Source organism: Glarea lozoyensis (assembly GCF_000409485.1).
Source record: "Glarea lozoyensis ATCC 20868 chromosome Unknown GLAREA3, whole genome shotgun sequence".
In the NCBI taxonomy this organism is placed as follows: domain Eukaryota; kingdom Fungi; phylum Ascomycota; class Leotiomycetes; order Helotiales; family Helotiaceae; genus Glarea; species Glarea lozoyensis.
In genome coordinates this window covers 853040-878108 of record NW_007360998.1, presented here as the reverse complement: position 1 = coordinate 878108, position 25069 = coordinate 853040, and the positions used below count along the sequence as shown (strand labels likewise).

Sequence of the window (25069 nt, the reverse complement as noted above, 5' to 3'; positions counted from 1 at the left end):
AAATGGTAGTTAAGCTTAACTATAGAAGGAGATACGGGTGTTTTGTAGTGTAGATTATACTACCGGCGGGGAAATTTAAAAAAGGGGAATTCTGGCAAGTAAGTCACGAATCGGTGGTGAAATTGAGATCGACGACAACTACCCTCCCAGCGTAGAGTTTATATTCTTGGTGAGTAAATAAATTCAGATTTAGGTTAGACGTAGTATATAGTGGTGGTATTAAATAGAGTAGAGGGAATGAGATAAGGTAGAGGAAAATGCTTTGTGATGTGTAACACCAAGATTCTTTTTGAGAGGAGCATTTTCGTCATTTGGGTCTAGTAAATTGGAAGAGAAGAGGGCTTTTATGGTGTATATTCGTGATTTAGTATAAAAGAGAGGGGTGGAGGTATAGAAAGGATAGGCAGGGTGGGCGAACTAAAGTTAAGAGGTGTTTGGAGATTTTTCCGATTAGAGGTTTGCGTAACAGTTACGGTACTAAAAGGTTAGGACTGTTGAAGCCAGGTAATTATAAATCAATTATGTTTATTTCTGTAGAAATATCTATTTTCTTAACCTCCAACCTTCTCACTCTCCACGCATCAAATCGAAAAGCAGAGATCGGACACTGAAAATATAAGCGCCAAATGCTAACATCTAATATCGGGGAAATGGTAAAATGGTTACTAAGCGATAGTCGAATCTTTCGATAATATAACCTTTACATACTAGTAGCTTTAGATGCGGTATATTGTATTATTTTCAGTGTAAACTGGACCCCTGACGTTGGGAGATTAATGGGGAAATCATTGAGGGTGTAGAGAGGGGTGAATCGGTGGGTGAGTAGGAATCGGTGACAACTTGATTTTCGGTGACGACTGTCGGAGTTTTTAAGTAAGTAATATTTAGAGAGGATTACTGAGTGGAGAAGGATCTTTTCACAGGCTGAAAAATGAGGAGTCGGTAGGGCCAGAAGGCAGAGAGAAGAATGTGGGGTTATAGAAGCCAGAATTCTCTGGAGGAGGTTGGAACTCTTTGTATATATTGTTGGATTTGAGAGGTGTGTCCTGGTTTTATGTTTTGATAGCTGGGAATTACGGGAATGATATACGTTGAGTGGACGAGATGGGAAATAAATGTTTTAGAATGATGCTTTATTTGTGGATTCTAATATAATATAAGATTAGGATTAGGTTAGGGGTTTGATTGGGAGAGTGTTAGTAGGCGGAATCTAGGGGGTGAATTAGACGATTGAGGTTTTAGTTTAAGTTCCTCTATATTAACTAGAACCATAAACCCCATAACTCTCTATCTTCCACTTTTGGTTATATTAAATACAACACACTATTCACCCAGCTCAGCATCTAGCAACACTCCCGGTTTCTCTACAATCTTCACTATAAATTTCCACTTAAACCAGATTTTCTAAATGTAAACATAGACGAGCGAGAACTTTCATGAAATGGCTCACCGTGCCGTGTTTATATAAATAGAGATATTGTGTTTAGCCTTCGTCGTTAGCTGGGGGTTTTGTGATGTGACTTGGATAGTGAATAAAGGGATTCGAGAGCAGTGGTAAGGTAGGAATTGGAAGGCGATTACGAATCGGTAGTCACATTAAATTCGGTAACAACATATACGTTTGAATAGAAAGATCACGTATATAGCTCTGATGTAGAATTATGACTATACTCTCATGTCTTTTGTTCCCTCATTGTAGAGACAAAATTCATTGTTCTACGGACCATAATACCGCGTAGGACAAACATAAATCGAAATGGAATTTTTTTTGGTTTTCTTGTATACTGATAAGTGATCAAACTCTAGAGACAAGGAGGTTCATAAACTATCTAGATCTAATTTTTAGGAGAAGAACATTCTTGTTTTTTGAAAAGTGTAAAGGAAATATACGAAATATTGTTAAGTTAATTAGATAAACAGTATATTATGTTTTAAGTGTAACTTGTTTAGTCTACTTTAAGAAGAGAGGGATAGAAATGTAAATCTAGCACTCTTCATCGTAAATGAATATATTCTACGACTTATCTCATTGGTTGCCATTTAATTATAATTCTCACAAAAGGTCACGTGGACGTTGGCTAGTTGTGTTGGTTATGTTTTTCGGCTCGGGAAACTACAAGTATATACCTTTTCGCCCTCTCTCACCGTCTTCAAGGAACACACATTTTGTTAGGCCCCTACCAATCGTCTCCAAACACTGCACAAGTAATTGTCTTTACACCTGGGACATAATGAGTCAGCCTACTCCCCACCGAATAATCGTCCAATACCGCGACCGCCCTTTCCTCGAAATCAACCCCATCATCACCGCTTTCTTTAAATGGCGAGATATTGAGCCTCTAGATGACTACGCTACTCATATCTCTTGTAACTATGATGTGTCGAAATTGTATCTCGTTTTCGATATTTACTGCAAAACGTGTCCGGATGTCGATCTTGAGACTTTGGAGCTTGAGGTGTTTAAATTAACAGGGATTGATTCATAGTGTGCTATCTATTTCTTTTTAATAATTCAATTTAGTTAACGCCATCTAGCACATTCAAGGATCTTGGGGAGGCAGCTCGCGAGAAGGCGCGACCCCGATCTGTTATGCTGAATTGGGGGGAAGACACCAGATTGGCTAGTCCGAAGAATTAGACGGCGTCATTCCAGCACAAGGAGGGCATGTTCCTGCAATATCCGTGTCTTGTGCATCTAGACTCAACGGAAGATCTCTCTGAAACGTGGATGCAGGAATGCAAGCGTTTCTTGCAAGCCTTCTTGCTTCTGTGCAATAGATAACGTGAACTCGGTGCACGTGTCTGTTTGGGCGCCGCCTACAAGCGGCGTATGTCACGCAAGCCCATTCGCACATTGCTTAAAAGCGAGGGAAGTGGGGTAAAATTGAGTGTTGTAGAGGGGTTGGTTGGGAAGCGGATCGTGATGTGCGGGATGCAGCTGTGAAAGAGGAGATGATCTGTATGTTGAGAATTAGTGCTCTATTCTAAAACCACAGCTGCCACCGCTCCAAGGGATGGGTTACTTTCTCCACTAACTGGGTGCTGAAGGAGCAGCGTGGTTGGCGGAATGCGTGAACTTTGAGCGTCAGGAATATGGAAGCTTCTGCGATTCTATCAGCTTGAGTTTGTGCAAGTGTGCTGCTTGTTTGGTAGAGAAGGAGCGAATGGGATTTTTCGTACGGTAAGACTTGCGTGGCTGGTAATCTTGTCACTCGTGTTTGAAGTTGATATTTTCTATCGAAAGTGCATGAATGATTTTCTGCAGATGGTAGATATTTGCTCTTTGCGGGTCCAAAGAATCTACTTATAATCTCTTGAGAGGTCTAGGAAACGCAAGTCAAGTTGGTTCGGCGGCTTTGACTACCCAACCACAGTCACCGTCGTTTTAAATGTTTCTTCAAATAGCAAATATCCATTCTTGTCCACCTAGTGGCCCAAAAAAGCTGACTTGTAAGCTGTTGCAAGATCTTTGAAACGCAAGTAAAGTTGGTTGGCAGCTTTGGCCGCCAAAACACAGTCATCGGCTCGTTGAAAGCTCTATAGATAGCAAAGGTAAATCTTGCCTTCCGAAAGATTCTAGTGACAGGCTATCGAGAGATCTGTGAGCCGTGTGTGAAGTTGGTTCCGCGGCTTTGGCCTAACACGTGGTCACTGTCGTGTTGGTATGTCTGCTCATGAGCACTTGCAGCAGAAGGATCGTGCGTGTGAGAAGGAGCCGGTGCAAGCTGCTTGTGTTGTTTCGATTGAAATGTTGTCTCTATTTTCATGGTACAGAATGTGGGCAAGGAGAACATTTGCAAGGTGAGTATCGGTTAGTTTCGTAGTCTATTGCTCTACGTGCTCTTGTATTTCAGCGAACCTCTTTCGGTAGGTGGAGTGAGAAGCTGCTTAATAGATTATAGGTATAGCTGCTTATTTACCACTACTAAACACAAATGAAAGCCTGTAGGTTGAAAATTTTAAGTTTGTAGACCTCTGTTTGAGGCGCGCAGCTGTTCAAATTTAAGATCTAAAAGTGCTAATATGCGTCTCTGAATCTCAAGAGACTCGATTCAACTAGTAGCTCGAAGGTTGAAGTATCTAAGTCCGTAAGTACATTAAATATACAGAGCTATTGGAGAAGACCAATAATTTAATTCAATTATGTAATTCATTAGAGCAGGAAAGCAGGTACTGTGTCGCACGAATAAACGATAGATTGAGATGCTGATTTTCACTGATCATTTCTTTAAATGACTCGTAGCCCGGAAATGAAATTATAGTCGTGATGTGAAACACGATGTAATATTTGCCAGGTATGTAATCTAATGTTGATAGAGACAGAAACATCAAGGATAAATCCAATAACTAGAACAGCACTATTTAAATTGAAAATATCCTGTATAGTAGAAAACCAAAAAGAAGTCCGGTGTTTGAGGCCTGTGGGCAAACTCTCCTAGAAACTGACACTAGTTGTCTTTGGGATGGTATGTTACACGGCAGAGCACCAATTGTTGAGTTATATTAAGGCTATCTAATAGTTTTTGGACATTGTTAAATGAGTAGAGTATATAGGAAAGCTGAAAATGGTGTTGAGTTCTTTTTCGGCAGCAAGTATTCTTTCGCAACTCTAGATTAAAAGGGTTGAGATGGGTATAACAGGGGTGAATGTGGAAGTTTGATATTACTCTTTCTACGCGAGTTATAGAGTCTTCTGAGTCTTCACGTACACAAATACTGTAGTTACTGTCTGAATTTTCTTTGAGAAGCTGTTCACTTGTACCTTGTTAAAGAACAAATTGAATTGGTTTTATAGTCCACTTCCAAGCTATGATGAGCTCAAAATCACTCTAAGTAAATGGAGTGTTCCGTAAAAGTTCCCTTTCTCCTTGTGTTCCAAACAGTAATCTGCAAATAAAATACGGACTCATAATCTCAAAAGAGGGTTTTACATCTGTATCATAGCACATAATATTTCAAGATTCTAATCTTCTACCTAGGTGGAATTATTGTTGAGACTACTACTTCCGTCAATTGTTTCTATCTTCGTTCAACAATTAATTCAAGACATGAGCAAAGTTATTCTAATTCCTACTGTAGAAATTCTATTTTGCAGGACCTTAGATAGAAGTAGAGATCCGAAGCTCCCATCTAATAAAACAGAATACTGATTCCAGGGGAGTAAATAGATTCTTAACCACAACGTTTAAAGCAGTCATCAGCGGCTGTACGGGCCAATTTCTCAATTCAAAAAAATAGGATCGATGTATCCTATTCAATATCTAAAACATCATCTCAGCTTAGACAATCACGTTCCTTCTCACACATCTTATATAATTGGAAACTAGCTACTTCGCTCGGTTTTGGTAGCAAGGTTAATTTCGGCAGTGAGATTGCCTTCGATTTTGGAAAGAACAGATACTCTTTCAGGAATGGAAGATGAAGGCCGCAGCCATTGATTATTGCACTCGAGATGTGAGATGAAGATAACATGTGGGATTCAACACTAAGCGTTCTAACAAAATACCCTTTGCCAGTAGTGAAGTTAACATAATTGTTTGATAATTGCAGCTTCTGTTGTTAGCTATAAACTCGAGATTTCTGCAATGCGAGGAAGTTTGGAACGGGAAAATCCTCTGGCCATAAGAAAGACTTGTTCTGTGTCATAAAACAGAAGTCTGTTATACTACAAACTGTTCATAAATGACGGTGTCTCAGTTGCGGCTATCCAAGACCAAATTATAGAATATATTTATTATCCTGCTCGCTACCTGACCATGTTGGATCTTGCACCTACGACACTTCTGGGAAAAGCGTGAAAGAAATAGGGACCCGGAATTATTTTATTTTGGTACGGAAGGAAAATGTTATCCGTGTCACTAAAACGGAAAAACAGAGCTCACATAAATACGCTTGACAAATCGTTGTCACACATTTAATCCTTCGCTACGAAACAACTTCACACAGCCGTCACATGCTCCACAACCAACAAACGCCCAAGTTTTTTCAAGTGTATGGATTAATTGACTTTTCGATATACACATGAATTCACATCTAGCAACGTACATGTCCATCTAAATCCATTTCGGGTATCCGCCTCATCTCAAGAAATAAAAAAACGCCTCGTATGCATTATTTTCCGAACCACCCGCTCCCATGTCTTGTCTACAACATTATACCGCGACTCCGCGGCTTCGATCTTTAGTTTACGCGTAGATAACTTGAGGTGTTTACAAGATGAATGCAAGAGCCAAACCACCGATGACAGCAAAACCTCCGGTGGCGGCCTTGCCAGCAGCGTTCGTTGGGTTGACTGCTGGGCCTGTGCTGGTTGGTCGTACGATGGTGCCGTTACCGGATGGGCTGACGATGGCGGTTGTGAGGGTTGGGACAGTCGTGGTTGTTCCGTTGACGGTGACTGGGCCGGCGGTGGTTGGAACAACGACGGTGCTTGAGGTTGGGCTTGGGATTGAGGTGGTGACGCCAGTGACGGTGGATGAAATAACAGATGAGGTCTTGGATGTGGTGGTGCTCACGCTTGTGCTGGAGGTGGTGCTGGAGCTTGAAGCAGAGCTGGTGGTGCTGACCGTGCTTGATGAGCTGGAGCCACCGACGATGTGGAATGGGTTGGAGTATTGGAAGGTCGTTGGTGCGCTATCGAGGGAGATCTTGATACCATAGAGTTCGAAGGTAAGTCCTGATGGAACTTTCCAGTTGTATGAACCAGAGTTTGGGACGCCAGCTACAATTCTGTCAATTACTATTCTCTGGAAAGTTATCATTAGGAATCCTTACCAGCAATGGTTTCTCCGATAACAAGTTTGTCTTGAGTAGGGCCTCCTTGGAGAAGTTGAATAGTGAAAGTGGCAGATGATGGAGTAGTTCCTGGCTGCCATTCAATCTTGAAGTCACTTCCAGCCACAAGATTCGCGTCCTTGGTTGGAGCTGTAATAGCTGCGAATCCAGGTGTTGTCTCTTGCGCGAAAACAGATGTTGCAAGCGCGACGGCTGCGAAGATTGCTGATGTGAAACGCATGTTGATGGTGTTGATTAGGGGGGTAATTCTTAAAGAACGGACGTATCAATGATACAAAGAGGGTATATATGAAAAAAAGATACTAAAGCTAAGGTGAGTAAGACGAGAGTTCAGGTGCAGGCAGAAACTGGATGCTGCGCATTTAAAGGTCCCCAATGTCAAGCACGGCCACCAACATCTGCAACAACCTTGTCCTTTCATCCAGCCAACACCCGAAGATCCGCAGGGCAAAATGTCCCACAGACCTTGCAATGAGATCCATTTTTGGCCCAAAAGCCATTGACGAGGGGAGAAGGGGGCTTGCAAGGTCATTCCGTGGTAAAGGATGTTTGGTGATTCGACCGTTCAGGAGTGGGAACCCTCATGGGTTGTCTGGACTTCCCCGAACTGCAGAGGGAAATGAGCAGGCCAGACTCGGTTAGATTCAGGAGAGGTTGCATTTTGGTGGGTCCCCAAAGCGCCGCCAACGCTCAAGTCTCGGCTGGTGACCTGTAAACATTCTCGCTTAGCATCCTAATCTGGTAAGGGGTTTTACGCAGTGGTGGAATATTGTCGATATTTTGCAGTCCCTGGCAAGATCTGCCTACTTTACGTGAATAATATTGTATGATTTTATCCTTAGAATACAGATGAACCAACGTCGATGAAGTCATTCTAGTTGAGTATGCAATATCTCACTTCAAAACAGATATTGAGAATACTCTGTCCCCCCTCGGTAGGGCTGCATTCCATCTTTTGCCGGCCTGCAGTAGCACAAAGAGCTTCTGTTTGTCAAATTACGTTTTCACCACGCGCCAGGAGCGCACAAGAGGCAGGGCTGAAATCGTGATGGACACTGCATTGAATGGTTGGTTGAGGCGCATCACAGCCTCGTGCGACTCTTCGGACTCTTCAAGAACTGAAGCTAGAAATAACTTGAGGCTTTCATAGCTCGTGTTTTGAGGGCTGAAGTAGTATTTGCTAAATTCTCATGGTGATTCCAGCAAAAGAACGACCGCCAGCTGTCATTGTTACGATGTGAGATGGACGAAAGGAGGAGAATAGAGTGCCAAACGTCAGCAATGCTCACCACCAAGCTAGGCATCAGCTCAAGCAGCTCTAGCCGTAACGCCACAATCTTGTTGCACAACGACATGATGACTACAGCTCATGATGATAATTGAAACTCTGTTGTTGATTGGCTGTTCGTGATAATACGTCGTATATAAAGACAATATCAACTCAACCTACGATCCTAAACGTAGAGTTTCCTGCGGGAATGATGGCGAAGCGATATCCTGTGACCCATCTTGGGAAGAGGCACGATCGCACACGTTTGGCACCCAAACAAACCAACAATTCATGAAACTGGAAGGTGGTCGTCCGTATTGATCATACCGGGAATCATCAGGAATATTATTAGAAGCGAATGGATGAGATGTGCCAACGGGTACGAGGGACGTGTTCCTTCCAAATACCAATTCTTCGTCGGTCAAGAATAAAACTTTAGGAGTGTTGGCTTTTCTTGCCAAAGAGCCACTTTGCTGGGTCTATTAAAGTTCCGCTCGATATCACTTGCCTCTTGAAAGGAGCTCATATATAATACAGTAAGCTTGCTATATGAACTTGCGCAAGTTGCGCCGCCTATTTGACTCACTTTGTATCAACCCACGTACTTGTCCAACGCTTCCATCCCGAGCTCGGCATTTCTTAACTTGCCCGATTCGTCTCAATCCCGAATACTTGGAGGCCAGCGAGAATTTCCTTCGCCGTCGCATCATAAATGGGCCAAGGATAGGTAATTTCACATCCTCGAAATCGCGCTCAGACAACCTTGTAATGACGAGCTCCGCCGCGGGGTAATGAATGACCCGTCCGAAAAAGTCTCTGCACTCGATCGCGGCAACATTACGGCGCAGTCGCGAATGGAAACACTTGTCGCCCTTCTCCTGTATCATAGTTTGAAGCTTACTGTTTTATGAGAGTAAAATCGCGATGATGATGTTTATCAAATTTTTTGGTCTGTCGTCGTTCAATTTGGATTTGAATGCGTGTTTCGATACGAGAGCTTATTAGATGGAGCATATTCAGGTACCAATTTACTGCAGGGAACGTTCCGATGCTGGTGTTGAGTGGAGAGAGGGTCTTCCTGGTTGGTTTTGAGAGTGTCTTGTGGGGATTGGGATTGGCTAGACTATGGTCTGACATTGTGGATCAGAAACTCTTGTGATCAAGGAAATGGCATAGAAATAGGATTGTCAAGTAATTTTGAAGCGATATATAATTCTTGGAGATGGAGATGGAGTATTGGCAGTAATACAAGAAGTGAGTGGAATTTCTTCATGAGTCTTGGTATTGTTCGAGCTGCAACTTCGTTGCTTCATACTGGGTGTCCGTGCTAGCTCTGGCTCTTGGGGTGGAGACTACGAAAGGTACCAGAACATCTGAGTCCAGGAACGATGAAGCACAAGACCTTACACGAAATCATATCAGGCAATCAATGTCCATAACGTGATACCATCGTGTGCTCTGCGTTCGTCGTGGTCATTGTAAAGCACTGTAAGAAACGAAGTTGTTCCTCTGGAACGACCTCACTTAAGATGTTCGCAACAGCGTTTCAAAGCAATATACTGGAGCCAATATTAAAAGAACTCGGTCTTATTATTCGGATTACTCGGCCCGGTATGCTTCAATCAGTTTTTAATATTGCCCAACATTCTCAGAACTCATCTCTGCCGAGAAAGCTCGTAATACCGTGACCGAGGTGCAATTCCAGACAGCATGAGTTAAGCGTGCTGGGAAAGTACCAGCCACGATGTACCTTTATACAAGTCCACAACTGTATAAACTGAGTCCAACAATCTGAGAGAAGCAACTGATACTCATTAATTCGATTTGGAAGCCACCAATTTGCCTCACATTGCACAGGCTCCTACCGCCCGGGCTTTGAAAACCTCAAATATTTCTCTTCTGACTCCTGTCCGACTAGTTGTAAGGCTGGTGGATACTGTCCCAACATGATAATGTCGAGGAACAGCTTCTCACTTAAATAAGGGAGAATCGCTTAACTAAGCGACCCACTATACATATAACCTATTTTGCCTCGTTCGAAAAGTTAGAGTGCTTCATCTTTATCCATATACCCTAAAGTGGTGTTTATGTGACAAACAATAGAAGAAAAAGATTTCCTGGCATTTTTCCTCGATCGGTACACCTAGCCTAATTGAAAGATGCAATATAGCATCATTAATTCGAGAACAAAGTAAACATAGCTTCTCAGATGGAATAAGTCGTTTTTTCTTGTAAGGATTTATCTCGTCAGTACTAAAGCACACTAATATCCTATCGATTATATTCGTCAGTATAGATATTATTAGAGGAGAACCTACTTAATGAGTGGGGGGGTGGCTAACGAACATTACAAACTTGTAACAAAAAGCGATTTCTAGTTTCGAGGCTCGAAAATACAATTACTCTCATTATTGCCTTCAATCCAGCTTCTGTTTTGGCAGCCCCCTATTCCCTCACTCTCTGATTGATCGTCTGCATCTTGATCAAGAGACTGTTGAGCCTTTAAGAACTCTCGTTATTTGTCCGGTGAGAGTTAATTCACGTGAGAGATGCCACGTGTTTGCTGCCGTTCCAGTTGTTGTCACCGAATTCCAGAACGGAAAGCTTAATTATTTACATTCTATAATTCGTATTAGAAAATACGGACACTCACTTCGATGAAACTCGCCTATCTTGTGGTGGTAAAGAGAAACGTGAAAGCTGATCTTTTTCGCCTATGTGTCGTACCAGGTTTTCTCGTCGCATTTTCCAAAGTATCTCATAGCGGCAAACTCACAGCTCAAGTTTGCACCTTTCACTTATTCAAGCTGTGCTTACTGTTAAAGATGACATGGCTCTTAGTTCTAACAAGCTTAGAATTTTGTGTTGTAAACCTTCATTTATAGAACATACTCAGTGGACCTTGAGTAATAGCCTTTTGTGTCAAGTTCTTTTAATCGGTATAATATATAAACCTACATCTCCGCGAATCTACTTCCTCTTTACCCTTCGGAAATTTCAATCAAGGAATCCAAGAAGCCATCTGAAAATCCTCAATTCTAAAACTCTACCATCTTAATATTAGTCTTGTGTAAGAAAGCCCGTCCTCTTTCTTCCCGTCCTCCTAATACTCGTATTGGCCACCTACAATATGAACTACGCGTAAAATTCGTATAATAGACTTTGGCTCTAAAATACTATGGGAAACTGGAGAGAGATTAACACAGAAATATGCCTCGAAAATGGAAATATTTCAATATCAGTCAACACGTACATGAAAATGTGAAGGTGGGTTGACGTCGACACCATCCGCGATCAATACGCTATTTGGAAGAAGAGAAAGTACGAAATAGCAGAGGAAAAAGAGAAAACAGTGGAGCCAAAGAAGCCATCAAAATCAAAGAACAGCGCTGAGAAACAAGCAGCAGAATCTGTGAAGTCTGCGAATAAAATACTAACGGCCAAATACAAAGTGTGATTTGTTGTCGGAAATTATCTTGTTACCGATTCTAGATTAAGAGTTGGGGTTTCTGGCTTTACATTGCAACCTAGCGACTGTATCGAATCAAGCAGTATCATGAGCTGAAAACTCTCTAGTTAATGATTTCCCGATCTCGAGAGTAGAGCCCCCCATCTCGCAAAGATTTGATCCAGTACTGTTCTGGAGAATGGTTGGCTTTTGACGTCTTGATGACAGTTTTACTTATATAGAGGAGTAAATAGTAAAATTAGTTTCTTATGTGGTATGCAATACTCTTTCCTTGTATTAGAGGGTTTTATACAAATATTGGAATGGGTTAAGGGTTAAGCCAAGTAACAGCCTCTGCTTCTTGTCATCATTTCTTCGCAATTCTTAAAGACTTTTGATTCTCATTATTCAATGCCCTTTTAAATATCAACTTTTCATACTTGTCGTGTCTACGGAGGTATTCCTACTGTAAAAACTCATCAACCTCCTACTTGTCATGTAAATCTGTGGACAACAACTAGACAGTGGGATGTTTTCTCTAAATGGGGGACCATTTCTGTGGTGTAAGAAGGAGAGGGTTTCTTTATTATATCTACTACATTTGATCGCCGAGGGAATAAACTCTATAACAGGCATGGTGTGAGTTTTGAAGATCAGAGCTTTCATTCTTTTCACTAACTGCAATATTATTCCAAAAGTAATTACTTGAATGGATCCAACAAGGACTGTCATAAAGGCAAAGATACAACTGCTTCGTGATTGGTAAAGAAATTGTGTGATTCTGGGGGTTGGGTAATAAAACCCAAATTGAATGGATGCTTGTTGTTACATTTGCTTTTACGAAGCCTAATAGCCTAGAGTTATATACTTTTCTTTCAAATTTCAGTTAAAAGTGTAATTGGAATCTTACGATGGACAAAGCTGATAAAAGTGTGTTGCTGCTGAAATGAAAGTCATTACCGAATTTTAATTCTCCAGAATATCACTAAAACGAAGTCAAAGATTGTCTGCTCTTGGAAGCATTCTTAATAGAAATTCAATGTCCATAATTTAGTTCTATATGAAAACGAAATGCTTGACCTATAGACCTTCGAGGCCTCCACAATTGGAGCAACACGGAAAACGAACTACGCAATCGTATCTTAACTCAAGCCCTTAGGTGGCTAGCCTTTTAAACACACACCTAATTACTCTGCCTTCGCTTACTTGCGCTTATGTATTTATGCAGTTCATCATGTCTCTCGAAAACGTCCATCTTGTGTAATGAAATTACTTCAATCCACTTTTTCGTTTTATACGCAAGTTTCTTTATAGAAATTAATTAGGGCTCAAATTGCGACAATCATGTTTTGGGACTAATAATTATCTAACGTTTTCTATTTCTCGCCACAGACTGGGTACAAGACTAGGTACAAGACTTCGAAACTTGCGAAATATTGCCTTCACGAGATCTATTGTCTCAGAATTTATATATTGCCCATACAAGAATACTAATAAATATTATAATTCTTCATACTTCTCCCCAGAAACTTCCTCAAGAGCGTTATCCCTAAAGGATTTTCCCCGTTCCGGCTTGAATGCATCATCCATCTTCGTCGTCGCCGATTAAATACTTTGTAGACACTTCTAAAAATCTCTTACTCTATAGCTCCGCTAAATACGGCTTATCTACTCAGGCACTGCGAATCAATAAGCAGTTTTTATAGAACAACTTTGAGCGGTGGCACTGTTTTCCAAACTCTAATGTATATTATTAATCTTCTGGATAGTTTGTTCCTGCCTCCGCTTGTTGTACAATGAACTAGAAGAAGATGGAGTTGTCACCGAAAAGGATGTCACCACCGATATCAACCCCACATTCCAAACCGTATCATCTTACCCTAACGTTAGGACAAAATTTATGACTACCTCTCTGACTTCATTATACATTCGATATCTAAAACTTTATAATTTAAGAAAACGACATCCTAAGAGGGGAGTGTGCATTGACGTTGCCTGTTGGACGGAATACCAAAAGGCTCCTGATAAATGAAACAGCCTTTGGAAGAGGCTCTTGAAGAGAATGTGGGCAAAGGCAATTCCAGCGGGAGAATTAATAGGCGTCTAATGGCAAGTGTCTCAAAGGTTTGTTGACGTTTAGATACGCATTACAAGTGTGGGAGTGTTCGACCTTGCCAAGCTCAAATGATCCAATCCCGAATCCATCTCTACCACAAAAGCAATTGACGTTCCCCAGCTATCAAACCACCAATTCTCTCTCAAATCTCTTTTCAAGTTCTATAATGACTTCCACGTAGTACAGGAAACCTCAACTAAACACTCTTCCCCTTGAATACTTCAACTTCAGGACGAGTACAATGGATGAGCGTTGCCCCTCTGATGTACAATCCAAACAACAGGATTCTTGATGAAATCACAAACAATTCCCTCTTCAGAGACTGAAGCGCAAATTAATCTGTTGTCGAGTAATTAACCTTAAGAAATTAAGCACGGCGAGGAGAGTCTTGAAACTCGAAGAAACGCGGGAGTTGTTGCCGAAACACTGGTTGTCACCGATTCCCGCAATTCATCAAGAAAGCATGATTTGAACAATTCGCATACTTTCACGTCCGAAGTATCTGACATCTTTTCTCGATGTAATATTGTATTGTCTTTCTATGATATCTGATTTCACAATAAACTTTCCGCAAGACATCAAGTTGCACCGCTCGGGTTTGTTCAAAGTTAAAGCTAAACTCTGAGCTAAACAAGGTCCTATTTATCTCAAGATCTCCACGGCTTCGCTAAGCTACTTCACAAAAAACATCCGCCCAATTCATCGACATTTACCACCATCGATCATACCACTGCTGTGCTCACAAAGAGCAAAATAAATAACCGCAACTCTCAACTATTTCGTCGACGCAAACTGCGATAGGAGTTTTGAAAGCTCCAAAGTAGGCTTGATATGAAGTCTAGATTTTTTGAATTTACCGAAAACATTCGACGAAATATAGATATTGCGTCAATCTAATTGAGGAAATCTCTTGTCTCGACTGCCAATTATGGACTGCCATGAAAAATAGAGGATGGCAAAGTGAATGTTGTTGCCGAAAATGAAACAATCACCGATTTCCCGAATTGTTCGAGAAGAAGTTGTTTGAGAGCTAAACGTCATTTCACAGCCTAGATTGCCTTCACTGCAGTACAAGGCTTGATCGTCTCCAGGTCATTTCAATACATTATGTTTATCTTGAAGGAGGCGAGATTTTCGGTTCATTCGGGAGATACTTGAAAGTTGCACAAGCAATAATTATTATGAAGTCGATCGCGGATTGGTTTATTTAACTGACTCATCCCGAAATTATACTGAAGCACGCAGACGGACTCGTTTATGAACAATAACAACAAATATACATATTCTGGTATCTCTATCTATATACAACCATCCACCCGCTAATTTTCAACCCAAAAACCCCACACCCACTCCCATAACGCCTTCCAAAAATACACACTTTATCTGCCCCCAATCTGCCCCTTAGGAATCGGTTTAATCCAACAAATCGCCAAATTGATCGCGATAGTCATAACGCCAATAATCCACACACTCTTCCCATAATCCTTCATATTATACCTGAAAATAACCGCAAACACGATACCACCTAAGTTTCCACACGCACCGGTAACACCACTTATAATGCCATTGGCAAAGGGATGAATATGCGGTACGAGGGAGAAATTCGCGCCGTTTCCAGCTTCAAGGAAGAATGCCATGCCGGCGATTAGTCCGAACATAGTGGATTGGTTGTGGGAGTTGGTGATGCCGATGATGATTTGGAAGACTCCCGTCATGATAGCGAGGGCGTGAAGGAGGATCTTCTTCGACCACACGGTTCTGGTGCGGCGGTATAAGTAATCAGAAGCGATGCCGCCGAGGGGACGGAAGACGACGTTGAGGAGGCCGAACATGGCGGCCCAGTTTCCGGTGCCGGTTTGGCCTAGTTTAGGGAATTGTTTGAGGTAGTAGGCTCCGAGGATGGAGTTTATGGCGAGTTCGGCGCCGAAGGAACAGAAGTAGCAGCCGGCCACGACGAGGGTTTGGGGCGTGAAGATCACGGACATGGCTTCTTTGAAGGTGGGTTTTTGGACGACTTCGCCGCGGGCGGCATCGAGCATTTCTTGCTCGCCCATGTTGGCTTCGTGATCGAAGGAGCCGTGTTTGGCTTTGGCGAGGTCGGCTTCCTCGTCAAGTTGCTTTTCGGTGCTTGGGTTTGGTGATTCGCCGGTGGGGTGTTTATCGGTGATGGAGCCAGGAACGTCAACGAGTCCTTCGGCGCGGACACCGTGGGATTGGAGGTTTTGTTGGATAGCTAAGTGTCTGTCGGACCATTTTCCAGTTGGTGTATCTTCACAGAGGAGAAATAGGGCGATGGCGACTGCTGTGATCATGATGAATGGAACAACATAGGAGACTCTCCACGCGACATGCTCAGTCAGATGTTGTTGGCGACGTAGCGAGTCATAGACAGCAGGCATAACGAAGTAAGTGATACCGCCACCAGCGTTTCCAAGACCTGCTGTGAAAGAGTTCGCTGTACCAACAATGTTCTTGTCGAAGAACCCTGTGGACCATACTTGGCATGGAACGAATGAACCACCTAGGATTCCAACAAAGAATCGAATGAAATAAAGTCCCATAGCATTATGAATCGTACCAGCGAGCACACTAGGAATAGCACCAATAAGGAGACATGCTGCAAATGTCTTTCGGGGGCCGAAAGCGTCGCAAGCTGGACCGGCAACAAGTCTAACAAGAAGACTGGAACTGGTTAGAACGAATTAGAGTGAATAGGATGCTAAGAACTTACGTGGCGGTAAGTGCAATGATGTTGGAGTTGGCGATTTCGTTTTGAGTTAACTTCAAATCATGCTTGATAGCATCAGAGAGAAGAGGCGGGAAGCTATACCAAGCCAGAAAGGCTATCATGAATCCAAACCAGGAGAAGAAATATACACGTCCATACTTGTTGATCGGGTTCAACATAGGAATTGTTCGTGCTTTGAAATTGACCGGGTTGACTTCGGGAGCCAACCACAAGGATGAAACACCAAAAGCCATCTTGAATGTAAGATCAAGCCTTTTTCCAAGATGTGAGGCTTTTCCAAGAGTTTGTTATGGCAAAATGGCTGTGAGATGACTGGCTTGGTGTCGTATCTGACAGCTGGACAAAGGCTTGTCTTTATAAAATTACAGATTAGCGACGTCAACCCGCAGTTGAGATATCTCCCCGGCAAAGCTGACTCAAGGGAGTCGATTTGAAAGCTAAGCTGTAAATCCGCGGCTTGGCCCTGGCGGAGATCTGCAACTTCAAGGATATATGGACCCCAGAGCGTTGGGAGAGCCCTCTATTGGCTGCGGATGGACTGTTTGCGTCTAGACGAGTCCAATGTGCAGCTTCGAGTATGGGGAAGATAGCCTGTAGGGTCCTCTTGATAAGGATTTCGAGAGCTGGGCTGTCTCATGAGGTCCATATCATGGAGATCCCTTTATTGAAAGTCGATCTCAAATTGGATCTGCGGAATGTTAAATGAAATCGTCGGTCTTTCGAGGCTTTCTTTCTGCCACAAGGTTTGTTTTGCAGATATGTTTGCCCTAGTCTTGTTGATACCCAATTCTGATAAGCACTTCCTTGACGCAAGAAAGCATTATGGAAGCTCTATGTATATGTGTTTGAGTATGAAGGATATCTGCTAGTTCTGGGGTGGCAGCGAAACAGAATTTAACGAAACAAGACCATAATAGTCCCGTCTAGAGCATCCACGTTGTCTTTCTCAACACAGTGTCGCGGTCGAGTATCAGGTGGTGTAGAAGGCAGTGTGTGAAGAATCTCATACAGAGGTATCGCTTTAAACACACCAGGTAGCAATGCTGATTATGTTTTACACCCTGACTGAGTATCGTAGCAGCTAATCGTGGTGGCCGCTCTATAGCGTAATCAAAGTGAGCCAAAAATGGACCGCCTTATCGCTGATACTCGCGTACGCCAAAAGGGGAAAGCCAAGCCCCACTTTGAAGATAAGAGCACAGGAACATCGAAGAAGACATAAACATCAGAACTCCGCGGCGAAATACACAGGAATTGCTAAACCTTTGTCTCGGAAGTATGCTCGCTCGCGGTGGATCGTTCCAGCGTTACTTTTTTCGTAACCTGGCCATTAGCCTAGCTAGCGGTGGACTTGATAAGTGGCAGTCGCAGCACGATATTTGCTCAGAACAATTGACGAAATGTACGTAGTTCGTCAATTGTTTTGAATAAATGCGAGCTTTTTAACTCTATTTGAAACAGATCAGATTTAAGCTGCTTGCTCGCTCTAAAGTACACAATAAGTTTAGAGACGAATAAGGAGGTTCTGTCATTTATTTCGTCCACCGCGAGCTTGGTTATCTTGGTGAGAGATATTCTTCAGAAAATCACGATCTGTCTTCCTTCGACAAGCTATACTATCGAGGCCTTTCCGATGGGGGTTTTTATCCTCAAGGGCAAAACGATCTTCGACTGCCGGAGTTGACAGGAGCAACCATGCAAGCAACAATGAGGTCTCGGCAAGAAGAAAAATGTTCAGCGAAAAGGAAGAAACATCGTCATACAGGGCCACTCCACACACTACGTCGACATCCGACACTCGATATTGAGGTTTTTGAGCTCTTACGTTTAGTTGCGCAAAAGTTGCAGAGGATAAGAAGCTGAGAGCTGCAATATGGAAATGGGAATATGTTGCCTCGTGGTGGGCAGAAGAAGTGGCATTCTACTGTGATGTTTCTTCGATCAGATTGACTAAATATCCTATATTTCTTCAAACATTTTCGGTAAACAAGACATTTTCGTGCTCGAAGGTAATGCCACTCATCTTGACCAGTACGATATCACCAAAAAAACTTACGGCTCCGGCTCATTGATTCTTCGCATCAATGCTCCTCTCATTCGCTCCTGGTCAACGCTCCTTAGGATAACCATTGCTGCCACAAAGTGAGAGTCAATATTTTCAAATTCCTAGCCCTTGGAGCAAAAATGCACTACAGCTTGTAGCAAGTCATCATGGACTGCTAACTATTCTAGAAAACGACTGCATTGCGAGACTTTTGGGCTTGGCTATGTTGGTCATGAAAAGCAAACTTTTGCTCCATCCTCCTGCCACTTGTGATCTCATACGATGCGGATTCTGTCCTTTGGCAAGACGACGTCCACAGGATGAATATCCATTTTCCTAGGATATGCTACCAATGCAAGTTTTCTTTCATTTTGGATTCTCGTAAATTGTGAGGAAATAGCAGTTATCTTGTAGAGGGAGGGGGTATAAGAACATTGAATAATATGTAACAATGACAGGATACCGCGCTCGTCAATGTCTTATGCCTCAACCAATATAGCTAGGAGTCAAATTGACTAGGTTTTAGAGCCATATGAGATCCAATGCGACCCGGAGAACTGAATGGTAGAAACAGGTAAAGCCTCCTAGTCCTCTGACGCCAGTAAAGATAATTTATTGGGAGATAGACTGACAACACTTGTGAATAATAAAAATGGCAGTATCCGTAGCAAGAACAGGCGCGTGTAATGACCATAACTAAACAAAACAAAATGAAATGTGAGAAGCAAGATGGAAAAGTAACATAATGAGGAGCATTGAAGTCTGCAAGTTGTGAAAATTGTATCGCGAGATAATGCGGGGCATGACGCGCCAAGACCATTCCACGTGATATCGCCATCCTGATGTACCAGAAATTCAACGCGTCTGACGCGAACAACGTTCATCAGAAAGATATACTTATGATAGTACGACGACACGCTCACCCGAAACTCGCACCGGATTTCGAACATACAAATGGGTTCGTCAAGAGTCTGTTTTGGTAACCAGGCCCCATGACTCGACACAATCTGAAGGATCATATTTCCTGGTTGTTGTCCCAAAAGATTGCCTTACTTAGCGCACCGATTCCAGCAAACGTCGAGGAACAACTATTGGCACCACATATCGATACGGACTTGTCGGAGGAGGAAGAGGAAGAGATACATAGTGCTTCATTAAGTCGCTCAACGGAACAAACTATCGTTGGCACCATTGCCCCTCAGCAGCAGTTTACTCGACCTGTGTTGCCCATTTCGAACTTAAGACCGCCACCTCGAGATACGTTAAACAGCATCGAGACAGCACGAATGGGAAAGCTTGTCTCAGCTCAAAGGTCTATGGTGCCGGTTCTCCAGAGTCAACGCCAGCTTGCCACTCCTTCCTCTACGACGTCATCTGTTGCACCTTCAAGAGGTTCGTTATACCAAGGATATTCGGAATTATTGCGGTCGGGAAATAACTGTATATGATCTGTTGTTCCATATACTTTAAATAAGCTAACATTTGTAGGCACCCCGGCAGCAAGGGCTTCAGTTGACCGTACATATGCGAGGCCCGGACGATTGTTACCAACACCACAGACACCGAGACAAACACCCCGACCCGAGCCAAAACATTCGGGTATAGAAGCGGTGGACTTGACAGCTGACGATGAAGTAGACGTGACTGCTTCGCGCTCGAGTAGCACGGAAGCTTTTGGTGACTCCCACGTACTATGGAGGGAAGACTCGGCATCTAGAGCGGAACCGTTGGAGAGAACAAGCAAGAAAAGAAAAAGCGACGGTATATCATCAGGAACGACGAGTAAAAGTCAGGAACGGAGCAGGAAGACCGTAGTCATCAGCAAACCGTCACGCGACAACAGCCCGGATGGTTTCAAGGATGTTGATGATTATATGGTCTCTCAGAACGATTTAAAACCCATCCGAGCGAACAGCGGGCGGCCAGTCCGACGCGCTGTAGAAGATACCACTTCCGATGATGAATTGGGGCAGCCTGAATTCACAGAGACGACTGACCGTATCGAAACGCGTGTCCGACATAGTCGTTTTCCATCTGCAGTCACGAGGAGCGGCTCAAACGACAGTCACATTTCACATTTGCCGACGAAATGGCCTTCAGATGGCCAGGAACAGACGGGGCAGTCCAGCATACAAGTCGCCGCATCTCCAACTCCTGGATTGACGCCAACTACAGCCGCAGCCTCAGCAAAACCGACAAGACGTCGTCCGGTGCGGCAAACGATAATACAAGACTCGGATGATGAAGATCAAGGCGAACTTGAGCTGACCCCGATAAAGGTGGTGAAAAGCAGTCCGGCCGCTGGAGATGGCTCGAAGACTTGGCAACAGTTACCACGGTCTGATGTGAAAGTTGGTGCTACACAAGATGTTAAACTTTCAGTATCACGAACTGGGAGTCCGCTCCGTCCGCTTTCCCAGAGTGTTACGAACCGTCGAGATCAAGCCATCTCTCCCTCTCAGCGTAAATCTCAAGTACATCTTGAAACACCGTCTAAACGCCCCTTTCACTCTTCTGGATTACAAAGTTCCTCCTCTACTGCCACGGCAGGTGATCGGGAGCTATTGAAATTCTTTCTGAAGCATGCATCTGCGCTTCAAACCTACCGGCAACGCGTTGATAATTTACTCGCTGAGAATTCAATAGTCTCAATGAAATATCTGGATGAAGGCGACAAACCACCCGCAGCTGTTAAAGAGCAGCGAGAAAACTTGCTTTCTAAGCTCAAGTCATATGATAACCTTAAGAAGTTCGGCCAAAGTTATAGGACCCTGGTCAGTGACAGGAAAATGCTTCATCAAAAGATTAGTGCTCTTTTAGAAGATGATGAAGACACTGCTTCTGCCGAAGAACGTATGACCAACTTGTCTTCGGATATCAAAACCATAGAACTGGAAATCATACAAGCCTTACATCTGTCAGGGGCAGTAAATGATGGATATGGATCCGTACAGGATTCCGACATCAAGCAAGCTCCACCCACAGCTTCCAAGGGTACAGAATTTGCGCCTTCTGGGCAGAGCAGCGGGCAAGTAATTCTACAAACCCAGTTCCCTACACTCCCGCCACGTGCCTCGTCTTCGAGCATCAAGAACGCGCGGGAATGCCTTCGACAGAGTTCACCCCGAAACAGAACCTTACCACGCTCGTTGGAATTCGACGAACCAGGCTCACCATCTCCAATCCGCCACTCCGTCTGTCCTGTATCCCACCAACAGCAAAGCCTCAAGACAAATCAAACTTCTTACCAAAGTCGAATACCCCCACCGAACTTTTTGCAATCCGCATCGCCTATGGATTATGGGTATGACGACGAAGATGACGAGGCTCTGAACAACCTGCTTGAAGATGAGCAACAGTTGTCCGAGCATATAATGAACCACGCAACTCCAACTGCTGCTAGTGAGGACGATTTCGGGGAATTTGATGACGACGACCTACTCGAGGTTACACAACACGTTGAGACCCGACAAGAACACGCAAAGTCATCAACTAAACCATACGAAACTCCACGCAATGCTTCTACTAGCTCAAGACTGCCTGACAACCATTCAAGAGCTGATGTTAATAAATCGACGATGTATACAACTATGGATCCCGCACATGCTAGCATGATGAAACATCCATGGTCAGCTGATGTCAAAAAGGCTCTAAGAGACCGTTTCGGTTTGCGAGGCTTTCGTCAAAACCAGCTAGAAGCTATCAACGCAACACTAGGAGGCAAAGATGCTTTCATTCTTATGCCAACCGGTGGCGGAAAATCTCTCTGCTATCAGTTACCCGCGGTTGTGCAATCTGGGAAGACTCGAGGGGTTACACTCGTTGTATCACCTTTGCTGAGTCTGATGAGCGATCAAGTGGACCATTTGAAGGCTCGCAACATCCAAGCGTGTTTGATTAGTGGCGACACTTCTAAAGAAGAGCGGAGTATCGTATTTGCTGCTCTGGAAGAACGCAAGCCAGAACAGTACATTCAGCTTTTGTATGTTACTCCCGAAATGGTAGCAAATAGTCGCAAGCTTGAAAGCACACTTGATAAGCTGCACAGAATACAGAGACTTGCCCGTATTGTCATCGACGAGGCACACTGTGTGAGCCAATGGGGTCACGACTTTCGTCCAGACTACAAATCACTCTCAAAATTACGGGATCGTTACCATGGAGTTCCATTTATCGCATTGACGGCCACAGCAACAGAAGCTGTCAAGCTCGACTGCATTCATAATCTAGGTATGACAAACTGTGAGCAGTACAAGCAGAGCTTCAATCGACCAAATTTGTACTATGAAGTTCGCACTAAGAAAGGGAAAGGCGTCTCAGAGGAAGTTCTCAAAAATATGTCTGAACTCATTTTAAAGGATTACAAGAACATGTCTGGTATAATCTACACATTATCTCGCAAAGGATGTGAAGATCTGGCAGAGAAGTTGCGCGAGAAAGGCATTAGGGCTCACCATTTCCATGCCTCTATGGACGCTGTAGAGAAACACCAGGTCCAACGTGACTGGCAAGCTGGCAAGCATCAAGTTGTGGTTGCGACGATCGCTTTTGGCATGGGCATCGACAAGGCAGACGTTCGTTTCGTCATACATCATACAATGCCAAAAAGTCTGGAAGGCTACTACCAAGAAACTGGCCGCGCTGGCCGTGATGGAAAACCTTCGGGATGCTATCTTTATTACGGATATCAGGATACTGCTGTGTTGAGAAGGTTTATAGAAGATAGTGAGGGTGGCCCGGAGGTTAAGCAGAGCCAACGCGCGATGCTGAACAGGATGGTGCAGTTTTGCGAAAATCGCAGTGAGTGTCGGAGAGTCGAGGTTCTGGCTTACTTCGGAGAACGGTTCTCCAAAGAAAATTGCAATCACAGCTGCGACGCTTGCAACTCTGATGCTGTATTTGAGCCGAAGGATGTCACTTCTGAGGTCAAAGCCGTCATTAAGATAGTCAAAGCATTGAGGCACGAAAATATTACTCTTCTCTACCTTGTAGATCTCCTCCGAGGAGCAAATACCGTCAAAATAAGAGAATCGGGACACAGCGAGTTAGACGGATATGGAGCTGCCAAAGAAAGCCTAAAAGCCCACGAGCTTCAACGTCTATTTGTGCGTCTTCTAATAGAGGGCGTTCTCGATGAGTATAGTATTATGTCGAGAGGCGGCTTCGCCCAGTCATACATCAAGGTACGCTAGCACAGACTCCATCCATCATCTGATAATACTGACCTTTATAGACTGGACGAAACTACCAGAGCTTTGAAAGTGGAGCGCGAAGATTAAAACTCGTTCTTAAAGTCTCCGGATCACCAGATGGAGTTGGCAAAGGGTCAAAGCGGCCGGCTTCTCACACAGGAGATCTCCAGAATTCCGTGAGATCCAGAGCACTACCACCATCGACAATGTTCACATCACCCGTTCGGCCACCCACCCGGCGAATCAATACTCACGCGCAAGGAAAGCGTGCAATTCGACAAGACGAAAGTGACGGACCCACATCCGAAGATGCCTTCGAGCAGGCCGCGCCTCGTCCCGCCAAACCCTTCGAGCGAAAAACGAGGACATTGGGGCCTCCTATAACTTCAGATGCCATGACTGATCTTTCCGACCTGCATCAAATTTGTGTGGATGCCTTCGTTGATAAAGCGATGAAAAAGGACGAAAAAATCCGCAACATAAAGAATTTAAGAAAAGCTCTTTTCAGCATGACCGAATATCGACAGATGGCGATTCATTGGACTACTAGTAAGGAAAAAATGGTGGGTCGAGGTTTGAACGAAGAGAAGGTGAATCTCTGGGGAGACAAATTTATTCCTCTGATTATGGAGGCTTATGAAAACTACGAAGCCATGGTCCACGACAATACGGATATGGACGTCAATCATCAGAATGTGATTGACTTAGTAAGCGATGAAGATGGAGAAGATGATGAATATCCGGGTGGCACCAATGAAGATGACGATGACAACATATCCGTCACCGAAGAACCCTCGAAGTACTTCGCTACAAATAACGTACGTGCATTCAACGAGAGCTTGGCTCAGGCACAGTCTCTCCCGCAGAGCTATCAACCGAGGCCAGCTCCACAAAGTAAACCATCAAGAGGCGGATTTGCTAGTCGTGGCAAGTTTAAGGGAGGAAAGAAGTCTTACAATCGGCGAAGTACGGGATCTAACTCTGGCAAGGGCGAGTCTAGTCGCTCAGGTGTCTCGAAAAGAGGCCAAGCACGGAAAACTTCAGCTGGAAGCAGGAAGGCAGCAACGAGCAGAGGAGGTGGCGCCGCTAATGGCAATTTAATGGCTGCCTTCGGCAATCGGAGTGGAGGGGGAATCGGCGCGATGCCAACATGATAGGACTCGTCATGTCGGTATCTTGTTTTGGTTATATAATTGCTATGGATACCGGGAGTACTGCGCATTGTTGGAGCTTCTTGTATTAACGCATTATGACTGATGGAAGAATATCTTTGGCTTACGGGCCGTTGCATATAGATAATTAGAATAGGCCCTGTTAGGCTCCCAATGAAGCTGATGATGGTGTTGATTTTCCGACTTGAATTTGATAGATGGCCGATGGCATGCGTCAAGTTTGTATGGTTCCGAACGCGGGCTAGTTTTCCCACTTGTTTGTAACTTCACCTCTCGTTGCTTT

At 43.7% G+C, this 25069-nt stretch overlaps 3 protein-coding genes across 3 annotated transcripts; 1 reads left to right on the top strand and 2 right to left on the bottom strand.

Moving 5' to 3' along the window:
• Nucleotides 1–6209: 6209 nt before the first annotated feature.
• Nucleotides 6210–7015, bottom strand: GLAREA_00301 (GPI anchored serine-threonine rich protein; the record flags this gene model as incomplete). Its single annotated transcript, XM_008085061.1, has 2 exons — nt 6210–6721; nt 6775–7015. The coding sequence occupies 2 exons, from the start codon at nt 7013–7015 to the stop codon at nt 6210–6212; spliced, it is 753 nt and encodes a 250-aa protein (XP_008083252.1).
• A 7993-nt stretch (nt 7016–15008) lies between these two features.
• GLAREA_00300 (MFS general substrate transporter) lies at nt 15009–16611 on the bottom strand (the record flags this gene model as incomplete). Its single annotated transcript, XM_008085060.1, has 2 exons — nt 15009–16311; nt 16361–16611. 2 exons carry the CDS (start codon nt 16609–16611, stop codon nt 15009–15011), a joined length of 1554 nt encoding a protein of 517 aa, XP_008083251.1.
• A 2803-nt stretch (nt 16612–19414) lies between these two features.
• On the top strand, nt 19415–24768 carry GLAREA_00299 (P-loop containing nucleoside triphosphate hydrolase; the record flags this gene model as incomplete). The annotated part of the gene is made up of 3 exons (XM_008085059.1): nt 19415–19814; nt 19911–23605; nt 23656–24768. 3 exons carry the CDS (start codon nt 19415–19417, stop codon nt 24766–24768), a joined length of 5208 nt encoding a protein of 1735 aa, XP_008083250.1.
• Between the last annotated feature and the right edge of the window lie 301 nt (nt 24769–25069).